Source organism: Oncorhynchus tshawytscha, linkage group LG03 (assembly GCF_018296145.1).
Source record: "Oncorhynchus tshawytscha isolate Ot180627B linkage group LG03, Otsh_v2.0, whole genome shotgun sequence".
NCBI classification, from domain to species: Eukaryota; Metazoa; Chordata; class Actinopteri; order Salmoniformes; family Salmonidae; genus Oncorhynchus; species Oncorhynchus tshawytscha.
The window spans coordinates 18,476,565-18,493,557 of NC_056431.1; the positions used below are offsets into that span (position 1 = coordinate 18,476,565).

The 16,993-nt window shown below is 44.1% G+C and overlaps 1 protein-coding gene across 4 annotated transcripts in view; it reads right to left on the bottom strand.

Moving 5' to 3' along the window:
• Nucleotides 1-16,993, bottom strand: part of LOC112229145 (semaphorin-6D) — a 156,787-nt gene that overhangs the window by 39,264 nt on the left and 100,530 nt on the right. For all 4 annotated transcript variants that reach the window (XM_024395036.2, XM_024395028.2, XM_024395022.2 and 1 more), the window contains one exon: nucleotides 4,628-4,836. In XM_024395036.2, the coding sequence (XP_024250804.1) occupies nucleotides 4,628-4,775 (148 nt within the window). In that variant the 5' untranslated portion in view covers nucleotides 4,776-4,836. The remainder of the gene's footprint in view (nucleotides 1-4,627; nucleotides 4,837-16,993) is intronic.

The window sequence follows — 16,993 nt, forward strand, 5'->3', positions numbered from 1 at the left end:
ACTTGTTTGAGGATTCTACTATAAAGGAGGGGCTCATGAGACCTGTTTGAGTCAGTGGTCTGGCAGAGTGCCTTGGTCTCATGACGCGCGGTCACGAGAGAGTTAGCTTTTCTTCAGACATAGGAATTCTCCGGTTGGAACATTATTGAACATTTATTTTGAAAACATCCTAAAGATTGATTCTATAATTAGTTTGACAGGTTTCTACGGACTGTTATATAACTTTTTGAACTTTTCGTCCGACGTTCTGCTGGACCTGCACGCGCGTTTGTATTTGTTTACCAAACACCCTAACAAAAATATCTATTTGGACATAAATGATGGACATTATCGAACAAATCAAGCATTTATTGTGGACCTGGGATTTCTGGGAGTGCATTCTGATATAGATCATCAAAGGTAAGTGAATATTTCTAATGCTATTTTTGACTAATGTTGACTACCCAATATGGCAGATATCGCTTTGGCTTCTTTGTTGTCTGAACGCTGTTCTCAGATTATTGCATGGTTTGCTATTTACGTAAAGTTTTTTTGAAATCTGACACAGCGGTTGCATTAAGGAGAAGTATATCTCTAATTCCATGTATAATAGTCGTATCTTTCTCAATGTTTATTATGAGTATTTCTGTCATTTGATGGGGCTCTAAGCTAAATCATTGCATGTTTTAGAACTACTGAACGTAACACGCCAATGTAAAATTAGATTTTTATATATAAATATGCACTTTACCGAACAAAACATACATGTATTGTGTAACAATACAGTCCTATGAAGTCCCATGAATGTCATCTGATGAAGATCATCAAAGGTTAGTGATTCATTTTATCTCTATTTGTGCTTTTTGTGACGCTCTTTGGCTGGAAAAATGGCTGTGTTTATTCTGTGGCTTGGTGGTGATCTAACATAGTCGTTTGTGGAGCTTTCGCTGTAAAGCATTTTTTAAATCAGACACAGTGGCTGGATTAACAGGAATTTTATCTTTAAAATGTTGCCTAATACTTGTATGTTTGAGAAATTTGATATGAGATTGATGTTTCGTATTTGTCGCCCTGCAATTTCATTGGCTGTTGGAGAGGGGTTCAACAAACACGCCCCCATAAAGAAAATTAAAATTAAAAACAGGTTCAGCCCCTGGTTCGACCGTCATCTTGCAGAATTACTCCACCTCAAGAATTGCATTTGGCGAAAGGCTCGGCACATACATACTTACGCTGACTGGCTCCCGTTCAGGCAAATGAGAAATAAATACACCCAGGCTATCTGGAAGTCCAAAGTTAGTTACTTTAAGGAGCAGTTCTCTCTCTGTGGGTCTAACCCCAAGAAGTTCAGGAAAACGGTTAAAGACGTGGAGAATTAACACCACTCCTCACAGCTGCCCATGTCCCTTAATGTTGATGTGGTTGTTACTAACAAGAAGCACATGGCTGAGTTCTTTAATCACCACTTCATTAAGTCAGGTTTCCTATGACTCAGCCATGCCTCCTTGCCCATCCAAAATTTCCTCATCTCCCTTCTAATGCGACTAGCCCCGATGCTCCTCCCTCTTTTCACCTTGCCCCGCTACAAAGTTTCTCCCTGCAGGTGGTCACTAGGTGCTAAAGGTGCTAAAGGAGCTCCTTAAACTTCATCTAAAAAAAACATGGTTTAGACCCTTTCTTCTTTAAGATTGCTGCCCCTATCATCGCCAAGCCCATCTCTGACCTTTTTAACCTGTCTCTCCTCACTGGGGAGGTTCCCATTGCTTGGAAGGCAGCCACAGTTTGTCCTATATTTAAAGGGGGAGATAAAGCTGATCCTAACTGTTGTAGGCCTCTTTCTATTTTTCCTTGTTTATGAAAAGTGTTGGGAAAAATGTTTAATAATCAACTGGCTTTCTTGATGTCTATAGTATTCTCTCTGGTATGCAATCTGGTTTCCACTCAGGTTATGGAAGTGTCACTGCGACCTTAAAGGCTGTCAATGATGTCACCATTGCCCTTGATTTTAAGTGATGTTGTGCTGCTATTTTTATTGACTTGGCTGAAGCTTTTGATACGGTAGACCATTCCATTCCTGTCGGCTAAGGAGATCTGGTGTCTCTGAGGGGTCTTTGGCCTGGTTTGCTAACTACCTCTCTCGAAGAGTGCGGTGTATGAAGTCAGGACATCTGCTGTCTCAGCCACTGCCTGTCACCAAGGGAGTACCCCAAGGCTCGATCCTAGGCCCCACGCTCTTCTCAATTTACATCAACAAGATAGCTCAGACAGTAGGAATATACTTATATGCAGATGATACAGTTTTATACTCAGCTGGCCCCTCCCCGGATGTTGTGTTAAATGCTCTACAACAAAGTTTTCTTGGTGTTCAACAAGATTTCTCTGCCGTAACCTTGTTCTGAACACCACCAAAACAAAGGTCATGTGGTTTGGAAGAAGAATGTTCCTCTCCCCACAAGTGTGATTACTACCTCTGGGGGTTTAGAGCTTGAGGTAGTCACCTCATACAAGTACTTGGGAGTATGGCTAGACGGTACACTGTCCTTTCAGCACATATCAAAGCTACAGGCTAAAGTTAAATCTAGACTTGGTTTCCTCTATCGTAATTGCTCCTCTCTCACCCCAGCTGCCAAACTAACTGATTCAGATGACCATCCTACCATTCTAAATTACAGAGACGTAATTTATAGATCGCCAGGTAAGGGTGCTCTCGAGTGGCTAGATATCCTTTACCATTCGGCCATCAGATTTGCCACCAATGCTCCTTATAGGACACATCGCTGCACTCTATACTCCTCTATAAACTGGTCATCTCTGTATTACCCGTCCAAGACCCACTGGTTGATGCTTATTTATAAAACCCTTTTAGGCCTCACTCCCCCCTATCTGAGATATCTACCGCAGCCCTCATCCTCCACATACAACACCCGTTCTGCCAGTCACATTCTGTTAAAGGTCCCCAAAGCACACACATCCCTGTGTCGCATCTTTTCAGTTCGGAACGAGCTGCAAAAAAAGACTCAAACTGGCCAGTTTAATCTCAATCTCTTCATTCAAAGACTCAATCATGGACACTCTTACTGACAGTTGTGGCTGCTTTGTGTGATGTATTGTTGTCTCTACCTTCTTGCCCTTTGCGCTGTTGTCTATGCCCAATAATGTTTGTACCATGTTTTGTGCTGCTACCATGTTGTGTTGCTACCATGCTGTGTTGTCATGTGTTGCTGCCATGCTATGTTGTCTTAGGTCTCTCTTTATGTAGTGTTGTCTCTATGTAGTGTTGTCTCTCTCTATGTAGTGTTGTCTCTCTTGTTGTGATGTGTGTTTGGTCATATATTTATTATTATTTTTTTAATCCCCGTCCCCGCTGGAGGCCTAATGCCTTTTGGTAGGCCGTCATTGCAAATCAGACATTTTTCTTAACGGAGTTGCCTAGTTAAATCAAAATCAATCCGTTGAGGCTGGCCTGTGACCATCTTCTCTCCCACAGTGCTGCATTAACTGTTCAGGCCAGGGGTATCAAACATATGGCCCATGGGTCGGAGGGGGTACGACCCCTGGGAAAAATGAGTTTGACAACCCTGGCTTAGGCCTTCCTGTCCAACTTGGCTTTTGTAGCTGAATTAGCAGACCTCTAAAATGGGACACTATCTGAAATTACAATCTCCTCGGGGGAAGCATCTTTCCCCCAACCAAGCATGTCCGACTCGACTGTTTAAAGATTTCAACTCGGGGGTGATTGGGTCAAGCAGAGCAGTGATTCGCTGTGGGGCAGAAAGGGAGAGGGATAACTCCACCTCGGCGACCTCTCGTCCCTTTAATTACTCCTCAGCACTTTCACTTCCTTTAAAGTTTTGGGCGCCACTTCGCCATGGAAACCTCTAACCCAGTTCCTCCAATTAGTCTCTGCGAGGGAGATGATTTCGGCGGTGGAGCTGGGCGCTGGATGTATTACCGTACATAATGGACATCCTGGGGAGTTGTGAGGGGTTCTGACGCCCAGACACCTTCAGACCTGCTGACAAATGGCCCTCATTACACCTGAGATGGGCTCCACATATAGATCTATTAGTGTGGCTATTTATGCTAATGTTCCACTCCTCCTGATAGATCAATTAAAGCGCCAGGCCTTAGTCTCTGTCAACTCTTAAATAAAGGATGAGGCTGGCGACTGCAAACGCCAGGACCTCCTTACCACACCTCCTACTGATTAGGTGCCACTGATGGGCTGTACGTGTGGTCCAATCAGATTTTGTATTATGTCATATAGCTAAAATGTTTAGCTATTTTATTTCGATAGTCGTAATTATGTATTTGAACAGGGCTGCCCAACCCTCTTCCTGGAGATCTACTGTCCTGTAAGTTTTCAGTCCAACCCTAATTTAGCATATCTGATTCAGCTAGTTAAGATCTTGTTGAGCAGCTAATTCGTAGAATCAGGTGTGTTAAATTAGGGTTGGCTTGAAAACCCACAGGACGGTAGATCTCCAGGAAGAGGGTTGGGCAGCCCTGTACTGACGTAGATCTGTAAGACGACTGACAAAATATGTGTACATACAACTGACAAGATGCTGTCCTTTAACGGTACATCAGAACTTCATGCCCCCCTGAACTAAGGAGCAACATTGCATCATGATGGGCTAGCACTCACGTTCTCTCCCCACAATGCTGATTGGCTCCAGGTCCTGGGGGAAGGGTGTGACTCCCATGGCCAGGTGAGGTAAGAGGGCTGTGAGGGCTAGAGCCAGGCCCACCACCAGAAGGGGGAGGGGCCGAGGCGATCCGGGCACCAGCCTCATTTTGGCAGGGGTTCACCACACCTCACCAGAACAGCATGGCCAACAGTGGGCACACCACCACCTAGAAGAGGAGAGAGAGTGAGAACAGGTTAACCTAGCTACAACCAAAGTTAGCTGTACCCATATCTGTTAAAACGGTCACAGGCTAATGTGAATGACTACAACAGCAGCATCGGCTTCATAATGATCACTATAATTCTGCCATCAAGTTCTACAGTAGCTGTTGGAACTTTCTGAGTTTGGATGCTAAGCTCTCATTAGCATGCGATGCTCATTGCCAGTGCGGCATTGTGATTGAGTGTTAGCTGAACTGTGATGGCAGTGTGAACACACAGAGAGAGAGAGAGAGAGAGAGAGAGAGAGAGAGAGAGTGACAGGAACGGAGAGAGAGGTGAGGCCACAAGGGCCCCTGACTGGGACACCTGGCTCATTTACTCCCAGCCTTCAGTCTTTCACAGGTGACTTCACACAATTAACCACCGCCCCCACAGGGGAACGCGACTCCCTCTGTCTGCACCAAGACACCAGGCCCAAGGGGAGGCGACAGGTACCCACTTTCACCTAATATACAAAACAAACTATAAATTGTTTGACTAGATGGGAAAAACGAGCAGCTCCTGTAAGAAGGTCAGAAGATTCAAGTTTGAGCAAAGTTTGCTCTCTGCATTATTAATCACTCAGGTAAGCTATGCGTCAGACCTGGATTGTCCTGAAATGCTAATTTCTACATCTGCTTGATTTCTGAGATGAGACCGGGACAGATGGATGCGGATTGCGCAGGGATTTGTTAAACTAAATCTCCAGAATGCTGTGACCTGTGTTTTGGCACCAACTTAATAAGGGCAGCGTGTCCTCTAAGGGTTTCAATTCAGCACAGCCCAGATTGATGTACTGCACCAATGAGATCCTGCCACACAGCTTTTAAATGGGGAGCCGAAAACAAAGTCAACAGAGATATGATCCCCATCAATATTGATAACGGGCTGCCTCATTCTGATTCAGAGGAGACGGTTGCATTTAGCGATGAGGTCAAGCGATGATCACAGTGTCATAAATTGAGGGGAGGTGGTGTCTGCTCCTGTTTACTTCATGAATTACCGCCTCTTGCCTGTCCTGCCTGGGCGATATATGAGGACATTACTCCCAATGGATTAACTCACAGGCTTTTAGGCTTTTCAGAGGAGGCAGACAGCTTGAGCAAACAGGATATGATGCTGTGGCTTCCTGTCTGAGCAGGCCAAACAGCATGTCCCCCTAACACCACTGTCACCCCATCTAACCTGAAACTATCATTGAAGATCTAAGATCTTAGTACATGCTCTGATGGTTGAGCAATGCCCTCAAGTTAAAGAGTAGGCTCACATTTATACTGCTTATGCAAATGCTTGAGGGATCTTGAAATATTAAAAAAACACTTGGTAAAGTTGCAGCTAAAAACCATGCTAAATAAACTCCATAAAACTATGAAATTATTTGCACAACTGTCTCTCTGCTCTCATGAATATGCATAGACTAGACCGACGACCATAAACATGTAGAGTGCGAAAATCAAAGGTTATGGAGACTGGGCAGAGATCAAATATCGACAAATCGACATTTATCCAATGGCTATAAAGCCAGGAAAATACGAATATGACTCACAACAAGACAAGCACAGTGCCTGCAGGAGCTTAGGCAAGACAGTCCAACAAATGATCTGACCCTACAGACCCTCTGAGGCTTCTGGACCTTCCACAGACTTCTACACAAAGGCACTGAGTGGATGAGCTTCTTGGCGTGTTTATCAGCAGCACCCTGAAGAGTTGCCGTTTTCTGTTTGTGAAGTTCTCCACATGTTGTCGAGCCTCACAGCTGGGGATGGATGTGGAGCTTGTGGAAGTGGAAAATGCTATTACGAAATGCCCAACGTAATCCAATTCAGTCCTAGCTACAGTAATGTAATATAAACCAGCATAAGTCCCTTTGATCTGCTGCATACACTGTTGTCCTGGGGTTCACTTCCAGACGGGTGCTGGTGGTGGGGATTTGGCAAGGAGCCTTTATCTAGGGCTTGATGACAGTGACATGGTAGAAAGAACCCTATCATGTAGACTTGCAACGTACTGTATGTGAGGCACGTCCAGTCTTTCATTCTGAGTGAGTGACAGATGTGATGCTAAGCATCACTGCGAGAGCAGGGGCCGACTTCCACCTCTTTATAAGACATGCATAGACAGTCGACAGTGACAAAGTCAACATCTTTGGAAGTTGCAAAAGGGACAGAGTCTCAGAGGCTCACTATGCTCAATCCCCATAAAGCCAATGGCTTCATTTAACAGTGTTTTAAGATGTGGTTTTACAAATATATTTGGGGACTGCCTTCAAATTGCCCTGCATGTGGAGCATCTAATGTGTTCATGTGGTTTATCGCCTCAACCCGTAAATTCTTCAGCTTCTTCTCACTGGGATATTTCTTGATCTAAAACCAGGATCCAGCTGCTACCGCCACACCGAATGCCGCCCGCCAAAACATGCCAGTTCACAAACCCACCGCACCCTCCCCATAAACATGTAAACCATGGAGCACCCTTCAGGAATGTGTTGCTCTCCTTTTTCTTTCTCTAATCAATTGCCTTTTACAGAGTGAATGGGGAGGCAGGCTGATGAGCTGACAGCTGTCGATGGGAAATAAGCGACTGCGACCCACACTCTCTCTGTGTTCTGTTTTGGATGGTAGGTGTGGGATCGTTTTGTTTTTAATGAACTGGACTTGTCAAGCCATCTGGGAGATACTGGCAGTTGGGCCTCTTTGTAGGGCAAGGAATTGAGGGCCGCACATTGATTATCTGACATTCATTTGGATTAGACCAGTGCTGGTTCTGTGGTTTGATGAGATGTCTTCAGTCTGGTGGTTTGAGGGTTTTTCACAGCACTGTGCGAAAAGGAAACTTCATGATGAGAAAATGGGAGCCTTTATGAGTGGTGGATGAGGCCACGGTGTCATCTTTAAAAAGGATCCATTTTAATTCATACATAAACAAGTCAATCTTTATGACCCAGCTTCAGTTTGGCCAGGGACCACTGTTCCATAAAAATATGCAATTAGATATTAAATGTAAATTGAATCCTCAAATCAACTGCTTTATGCACCTGTCTGCTCCAGGGACGTTTATTTTCTGCCAACACCTGTCATTCAAACTAAATCGAGGCGCATTATCCCAATGGAGACCCACCCCCTCTGATATGCTGTGACCTCACAAACTGAACACCGCAGACATTTCACTGGGGGGAGGCTATTCCCTTCATTGTTTTGGATAACAGGGCAATAGCTAACCAACACCTCTCACCTCCCGCCTCTGTGCCTTGGGATGCCACAGGGCCCCAGAGAAGTAGGAATTGAATGAGTCCACCCCCAGTATACATAGGCCTACATAATGAGGTGCATGTCTCTGGCCATGGACCATTACCCACCCGGGGCTCTGCTGGGGACTCTCACATCACCATGGCGATGAGCAGGGACAGGGGGCCAGATGATCTGCCGCAGAATGTGTGTGTGGTCGGAGTGTGTAGCCCTTTGTGGATGTGTGTCTACCTCATTTGGGAAAGGGAACGCTGCAATGCCTGTTAAGCTCTCTGACCATGTATCCCCTGACTGTCGTGACTTTTCTCTGGTCTGTTTACTTTCAGTGATCCAATGATCTTCACAACTCATAGCTGAGGAAGTATATTGTTTATTCAAGACTGAGGTTACCTCAGGAATTGGCACTCAGTTTTCTTTTCATTCCGACAAACAAGTTTGACCAACACCTTATACATTTTCTGCTGTGCAAAAACAACTTCATTGGAAGAAAACTCATCCAAGACATGCATCTTGTGAGTGACATTGCGCTACAAAAGATCCCGTTGTTAAGAATGGGCAACATTGTCCTTACCCTACTCTCAGAGAGTTCATCTGACTGTCGATATCTGAACACTGTCCCATGATGCACCATCACAAGGCTGACAATTAGCTGCTGCACAGAGACCATTTTCTAGTCTCACACACAACTCTCCTCTTACCCCGAGACATCCACTCTCCTACAGAGTACTCACAGTGTGGCAGCATTGTATGCAGCTGATGAGTCACATATGGTTTTCAGGAAGTATGATGCTCCTCTTATCACGCTGAATTCTCAACTCTCCGCCTTCGGTAGATTTTGTGTTACATGCTACTTCTCAACAAGACCCTCAACTTCCCGGGGCCCTTTCAACTATCTACATGACCCCCTCAGACAGAGGAACTTCGCTAATTAGATTTCCAATGGCTAACCACACAGACGCCGATGAGGCAAATTGAAATTGGGATCAAGGAGCATTGGGCAATAATTGGGGAACAGACCCCGCAGGATACGGAGGAGATTTCTATGGGTGACTTTCAGACGACTACTATTGGTGGTGCTAGGAGTTCATCCTACTGTTGCTCGTAAATTAACTTAGTTTAAGCCTGGAGACTTTGAAAGCACCTCTACGAGTTCAACCACATCTAGCAAGGCCAGCAGGCTTCAGGCCGTTTATAGCCTCTGCTGGTGTAACTACTTTCACAGTAGTTTTAAACATTTTTTATCAGTTACTTCTGAATTCTACTTTCAGTTGGGGCAGGAGTGCAACAATTTTGGATGTCAGGGTCAGAGTTGCAATATTGGCAGGGTTTGACAGACCAAGTTCTGTGAATAAAGTCAAGTAGATGAGGGACAGAAACTTAAACTTGCTGTTGAATAACAACATGTCAGTTGAAGTTGATGGGGAATTTCAGAGGCCCTGTAGTAGCAACATGAGAGCGGCTCAAGGGGGGTCTTAGAAAGCTCTATTAGCATGCCGGGTCAAGAGGGAGTGACGGCTGGCTGCTTTCCTTTTGGCCCCCATAGTCCCTTAGTTCTGGAATTTGCATTTCAAACTGATGGGGGCAGTGTCGTGGAATCTCTCCTTATAGTCTTTATCTGAACAGTTGCATGGGCAGGAAAGAGGTTAGGGGAGGGGAGCGAAGATGTGGGGCACCATGGCATCCAGGTTGAGATGTGTCTGTCAGTGGAGGTCAGGACCCTCCCTGCCATCACTGCCACTCAACTTGCCTCAAAGGCATGCTGTGATGCCCTCCTCACCCATAGGGTTCAGACAAAGTGACGGGTCGTCCTGTGAGATGGGCCATCTATTGTCACCCTACGTAGGAGTGCTCTACGCCATCCACATGGAAGGGTCCCCACAGATTAAAGCCTGTTTGTTAGCCACAGGCAGCACATCAAGCCTCCAACTCATCCCCACCAGCTCCTCTCTCTAGTAATGATGTTGGGCTGAATCAAGTTGACAGTGAGAATCAACTAAAGTTGTACTGTACAAAGTCAGTGCGAAAACATGTTCAGTAACCCTGAGCTGAAGGCCCTCTAAAAATGGGACAAAGGGAGTCCCTAAACATTAGGTTGAAATATCGCATCAATGTTCAAGGACCGAGAGATGTTGACAACCAAAACACACAACAGCAGTGATGCATAGAAAAATAACTGGCACCCATTACTTTCTGTTTACTTGTATCAATCTCTGAGAAAAGTGCCTCTGCCACCAGTCTGGGCCTAAAACTGTAAGGCATCCCGCCACAGTGGGCGAGCTGGCCAGACTTCAGAAAGGGATCTATGCGAGACACAGACACTGAGACGGTCGTCTGATCGATCGGGAGAACCGCTGAGAGTGTCATCCATCGTCTTTGTGTCTACTTGAGATGAAAAAAGCCCCAAAGGCTATCAGCGAGAGAGAGATCAGACGCACATTAATGTTATCCTCTACATTTGTCTGCCTCGTCTTCATTATTTATTTTTATCTTCAGACAAGCCCTGTAATTCACAGGAAAATCCCTCTCTCTCTATCCATCCATCTACAGTATCTATCCATCTGCAGTTGAAGTCGGAAGTTTACAAAAACTTAGGTTGGAGTCATTAAAAATAGTTTTTCAACCATTCCACATATGTTTTGTTAACAAACTATAGTTTTGGCAAGTCAGTTAGGAAATCTACTTTGTGCATGACAAGTCATTTTTCCAACAATTGTTTACAGACAGATTATTTCACTTATAATTCACTGTATCACAATTCCAGTTGGTCAGAAGTTTATATACACTAAGTTGACAGTGCCTTTAAAACCTCTTGAAGCTAGGGGGCACTATTTTTATGTTTGGAAAAATAACGTTCCCCAAGTAAACGGCCTATTTCTCAAGACCAGATGCTAGAATATGCATATAATTGACAGATTAGGATAGAAAAAGCTCTAAAGTTTCCAAAACTGTCAAAATATTGTCTGTGAGTATAACAGAACTGATATTGCAGGCGAAACCCTGAGAAAAATCAAACCAGGAAGTGGTTTCTATTTTGAAAACTCCATGTTCCATATTCTCCCATTGCTCCATTTAAAGGGATATCAACCAGATTCCTTTTCCTATCGCTTCCTCAAGGTGTCAACAGTCTTCAGACATAGTTTCAGGCTTTTATTTTGAAACATGAGCCAGAAAGATAACATCGCGTCAGGTGGTCACATGAGTTTTGCTCGCGCAACAGAGTTCGGACAGCCATTTCCTTTCCCTCTCCTACTGAACAAGACAGTTGCCGGTTGATATATTATCGATTATATATTTTAAAAACAACCCGAGGATTGATTATAAAAAACGTTTGACATGTTTCTATGGACATTACGGATATTATTTGGAATTTGTCTGGGTTGTCGTGACCGCGCTTTCCTGTGGATTTCTGAACATAACGCGACAAACAAACTGAGGTATTTTGGATATAAAAATAATCTTTATGGAACAAAAGGAACATTTGTTGTGTAACTGGGAGTCTCGTGAGTGAAAACATCCAAAGATCATCAAAGGTAAACGATTAATTTGATTGCTTTTCTGATTTTCGTGACCAAGCTACCTGATGCTAAGTGTACTTAATGTTTTGTCATGCGATCGATAAACTTACACAAACGCTTGGATTGCTTTCGCTGTAAAGCATAATTTCAAAATCTGAGATGACAGGTGTATTAACATAAGGCTAAGCTGTGTTTTGCAATATTGCACTTGTGATTTCATGAATATTAATATTTTTAGTAATATTATTTGACTGGGGCACTATGCTATTCAGCGGTTGCTGATGACAATTATCCCGCTTAAGGGATGGGTAGCGTCAAGTAAACAGCTTGGAAAATTCCAGAAAATTATGTCATGGCTTTAGAAGCTTCTGACAGGCTAAATGACATCATTTGAGTCAATTGGAGGTGAACCTGTGAATGTATTTAAAGGCCTACCTTCAAACTCAGTGCCTCTTTGCATGGGAAAATTAAAAGAATGGGAAAATCAGCCAAGACCACAGAAAAATAATTGTAGACCTCCACAAGTCTGTTTCATCCTTGGGAGCAATTTCCAACGCCTGAAGGTACCACGTTCATCTGTACAAATAATAGTACGCAAGTATAAACACCATGGGACCACGCAGCCGTCATACCGCTCCAGAAGGACAGGCATTCTGTCTCCTAGAGATGAAGGTACTTTGGTGCGAAAAGTGCTCAGCAAGGAAGAAGTGTCACGCCTTGGTCTTAGTATTTTTGTGTTTTCTTTAATTATTTGTTCAGGCCAGGGTGTGACATGGGTTTATTGTGTTGTCGTATTGGGGTTTTTGTAGGCATTGGGATTGTGGCTGATTAGGGGTGGGTCTAGCATAGGCTTGGCTGCCTGAGGCGGTTCTCAATCAGAGTCAGGTGATTCTCGTTGTCTCTGATTGGGAACCATATTTAGGTAGCCTGGGTTTTACTGTGTATTTTGTGGGTGATTGTGCCGGTCTCTGTGTAGTGTTCACCAGATAGGCTGTAATTAGGTTTTCACGTTTCGTTTGTTGTTTTTTGTATTTATTTAGTTATTTTCATGTATCGCTATTTTTTCATTAAAGAACATGAGTAACCACCACGCTGCATTTTGGTCTGACTCTCCTTCAACAGACGAACGCCGTTACAAGAAGCCACTGCTCCAAAACTGCCATAAAAAAAGCCAGACTACAGTTTGCAATTGCACATGAGGACAAAGATCATACTTTTTGGAGAAATGTCCTCTGGTCTGATGAAACAGAAATAGAACTGTTTGGCCATAATGACCATCATTATGGTTGGAAAAAAAGGGGATGCATGCAAGCCGAAGAACACCATCCCAACCGTGAAGCACGGGGGTGGCAGCATTATGTTGTGGGTGTGAACTTCAGAAAATAGATGGCATAATGAGGTAGGAAAATGATGTGGATATATTGAAGCAACATCTCAAAACATCGGTCAGGAAGTTAAAGCTTGGTCGCAAATGGGTCTTCCAAATGGACATTGACCCCAAGCATACTTCCAAAGTTGTGGCAAAATGGCTTAAGGACAACAAAGTCAAGGTATTGGAGTGGCCATCACAAAGCCCTGACCTCAATCCTATAGAAAATTTGTGGGCAGAACTGAAAAAGCATGTGCGAGCAAGGAGGCCTACAAACCTGACTCAGTTACACCAGCTCTGTCAGGAGGAATGGGCCAAAATTCACCCAACTTATTGTGGGAAGCTTGTGGAAGGCTACCCGAAACGTTTGACAATTACCAAATACTAATTGAGTGTATGTAAACTTCTGAGCCACTGGAAATGTGATGAAATAAATAAAAGCTGAAATAAATCACTCTACTATCATTCTGACATTTCACATTCTTAAAATAAAGTGGTGACCCTAACTGACCTAAGACAGGGAATTTTTACGAGGATTAAATGTCAGGAATTGTGAAAAACTGAGTTTAAATATATTTGGCTAAGGTGTATGTAAACTTCAGACTTCAACTGTATCTATTTTTTTAAATACTTTTATTTAATCAGGTAGGCTAGCTGAGAACAAGTTCTCATTTGCAACTGCTACCTGGCCAAGATAAAGCAAAGCAGTTCGACACATACAGAGTTACACATGGAATAAGCAAACATACAATCAATAATACAGTGGAAAAATCTATATACAGCATGTGCAAATGAGGTAGGATAAGAGATGTAAGGCAATAAATAGGCCATGGTGGCAAAGTAATTACAATATAGCAATTAAACACTGGAATGGTAGGATGTGCAGAAGATGAATGTGCAAGTTGAGATACTGGGGTGCAAAGGAGCAAGATAAATATATAAATAAATACAGTATGGGGATGAGGTAGATTGGATGGGCTATTTACAGATGAACTATGTACAGGTGCAGTGATCTGTGAGCTGCTCTGACAGCTGGTGCTTAAAGCTAGTGAGGGAGGTAAGAGTCTCCAGCTTCAGAGATTTTTGCAGTTCGTTCCAGTCATTGGCAGCAGAGAACTGGAAGGAGAGGCGGGCAAAGGAAGAATTGGCTTTGGGGGTGACCAGTGAGATATACCTGCTGGAGCGCATGCTACGGGTGGGTGCTGCTATGGTGACCAGTGAGCTGAGATAAGGCGGGGCTTTACCTAGCAGAGACTTGTAGATGACCTGGAGCCAGTGGGATCGGTAGGATGGTCAGTTTTACGAGGATATGTTTGGCAGCATGAGTGAAGGATGCTTTGTTGCGAAATAGGATGCCGATTCTAGATTTAATTTTGGATTGGAGATGTTTAATGTGAGCCTGAAGGGGAGTTTACAGTCTAACCAGACACCTAGGTATTTGTAGTTGTAGTCCACAGTATCCATCCATCCAGCTACAGTATCCATCTAGTATCCATCCATCTACAGTATCCATCCACAGTATCCATCCATCCACAGTAACCATCCATCCATCCAGCTACAGTATCCATCCATCCATAGTATCCATCCATCCATCTACAGTATCCATCCATCCATCTACAGTATCCATCCATCCATCTACAGTATCCATCCATCTACAGTATCCATCCATCTACAGTATCCATCCATCCACAGTATCCATCCATCCACAGTATCCATCCATCCACCCAGCTCCAGTATCCATCCATCCAGCTCCAGTATCCATCCATCTACAGTATCCATCCATCCACAGTAACCATTCATCCATCCAGCTACAGTATCCATCCATCCATCCACAGTATCCATCCATCCATCCAGTATCCATCCACCCAACTACAGTATCCATCCATCCATCTACAGTATCCATCCATCCATCCATCTACAGTATCCATCCATCTACAGTATTCATCCACAGTATCCATCCACCCATCCACAGTATCCATCCACCCATCCACAGTATCCATCCATCCATCCAGTATCCATCCACCCAAGTACAGTATCCATCCATCCACAGTATCATCCATCTACAGTATTCATCCACAGTATCCATCCACCCATCCACAGTATCCATCCACCCATCCACAGTATCCATCCATCCATCCATCCAGTATCCATCCACCCAACTACAGTATCCATCCATCCATCCATCCATCCATCCACAGTATCCATCCATCTACAGTATCCATCCATCTACAGTATTCATCCACAGTATCCACCCATCCACAGTATCCATCCACCCATCCACAGTATCCATCCATCCAGCTACAGTATCATCCATCCACAATATCCATCCATCCAGCTACAGTATCCATCCATCCATCCACAGTATCCATCCATCCATCCACAGTATCCATCCATCCACAGTATCCATCCATCCACAGTATCCATCCATCCACAGTATCTATCCATCTATAGCATCCATCCATCCATCCACAGTATCCATCCATCCACGCTATCCATCCAACTATCAATCCACAGTATCCATCCATCTACATTATCCATCCATCTACATTATCCATCCATCCACAGTATCCATCCATCCATCCAGCTACAGTATCCATCCATCCATCCACCCACCCACCCACCCACAGTATCCATCCATCCACCCACAGTATCCATCCATCCACAGTATCCATCCATCCATCCATCCACAGTATCCATCCATCCACAGTATCCATCCATCCACAGTATCCATCCATCTATAGCATCCATCCATCCATCCACAGTCTCCATCCATCCATCCACGCTATCCATCCAACTATCAATCCACAGTATCCATCCATCTACATTATCCATCCATCCACAGTATCCATCCATCCACAGTATCCATCCATCCATCCAGCTACAGTATCCACCCACCCACCCACAGTATCCATCCATCCACCCACAGTATCCATCCATCCACAGTATCCATCCATCCATCCACCCACAGTATCCATCCATCCATCCACAGTATCCATCCATCTCAATGTTCTTCTACTGTTTCTAGTGCAACATCTTCAGAGGAGTGCAACCCCAGGTCACCTCATCAAACATACTGGCGGGAATATGCAGATGACGTTCAAGCTCCCTCCTCGACCCTCCTCCCGTCGTCTTCACCTCATAACTAAAATGGAATGTTATCTACCTCCTCCTCTCAATCTCCCCATCATCAATAATTCAAAGTGTTATTGAGAAACACTACCTGAACCTCTATTGACAGAAACTCAAGCACTGTCATTCCCTCAAGGGCATCATAATTGGATCCTCAAAGTCTGCTGCAGCAGACCCAGGCGGGGGAACAGGAGTCTGTGTTTATGTTTTTTGTTGAGGTGTCATTGTGTGTGTGTGTGTTTATTATTACATATGTATTTCAGTTCTCCAAACCGGCTGCCTCCAGACCCAACAGCACACAGCAGGAGCCATCCCATGCATAGAGTGACTCGGGCCGGTCTTAGGACCATTCCCCTCAGGGGTGTTGTAAAAGGTGGGCGGGAAAGTGTTTGGTTATCTAGCACCGTGGAGAAAGGATTGTGGAGGGATTGCGGATGAGTCATATTGGGAAGGACAGTGAAGCTCTTTATCAATTGCAGTAGTGCACTTTCTCAAACCTGGAGAGGGCAGTTGTTTGGCACAAGTCAAAAGGTGAAGAGAGGTGTATTGCAAACAGGAGTGACAGCTTTTGAGAAGCTTACAATTCTGAGAGTTTGATTTCACAAAGCAACTCCCACAGTACATGCTTAAATATAACAGGCTCACCAGTATGACATACAATTATATCATAACATGCAGTATGTCAACAGCTTTAATATTTCAGTGTTGATGCGGGTGGTAGAACAAAAAAAGATACAGCATTCATAGAGCTAGATTAAAGTTTAAACAATAGCGAAACTGTCAAAAACAGAACTACAGTATTCACGCTAAACATCTTCAACGCCAACGTCAGTAGTATTCAAAGCTTTGCTTTTATGCACAACAT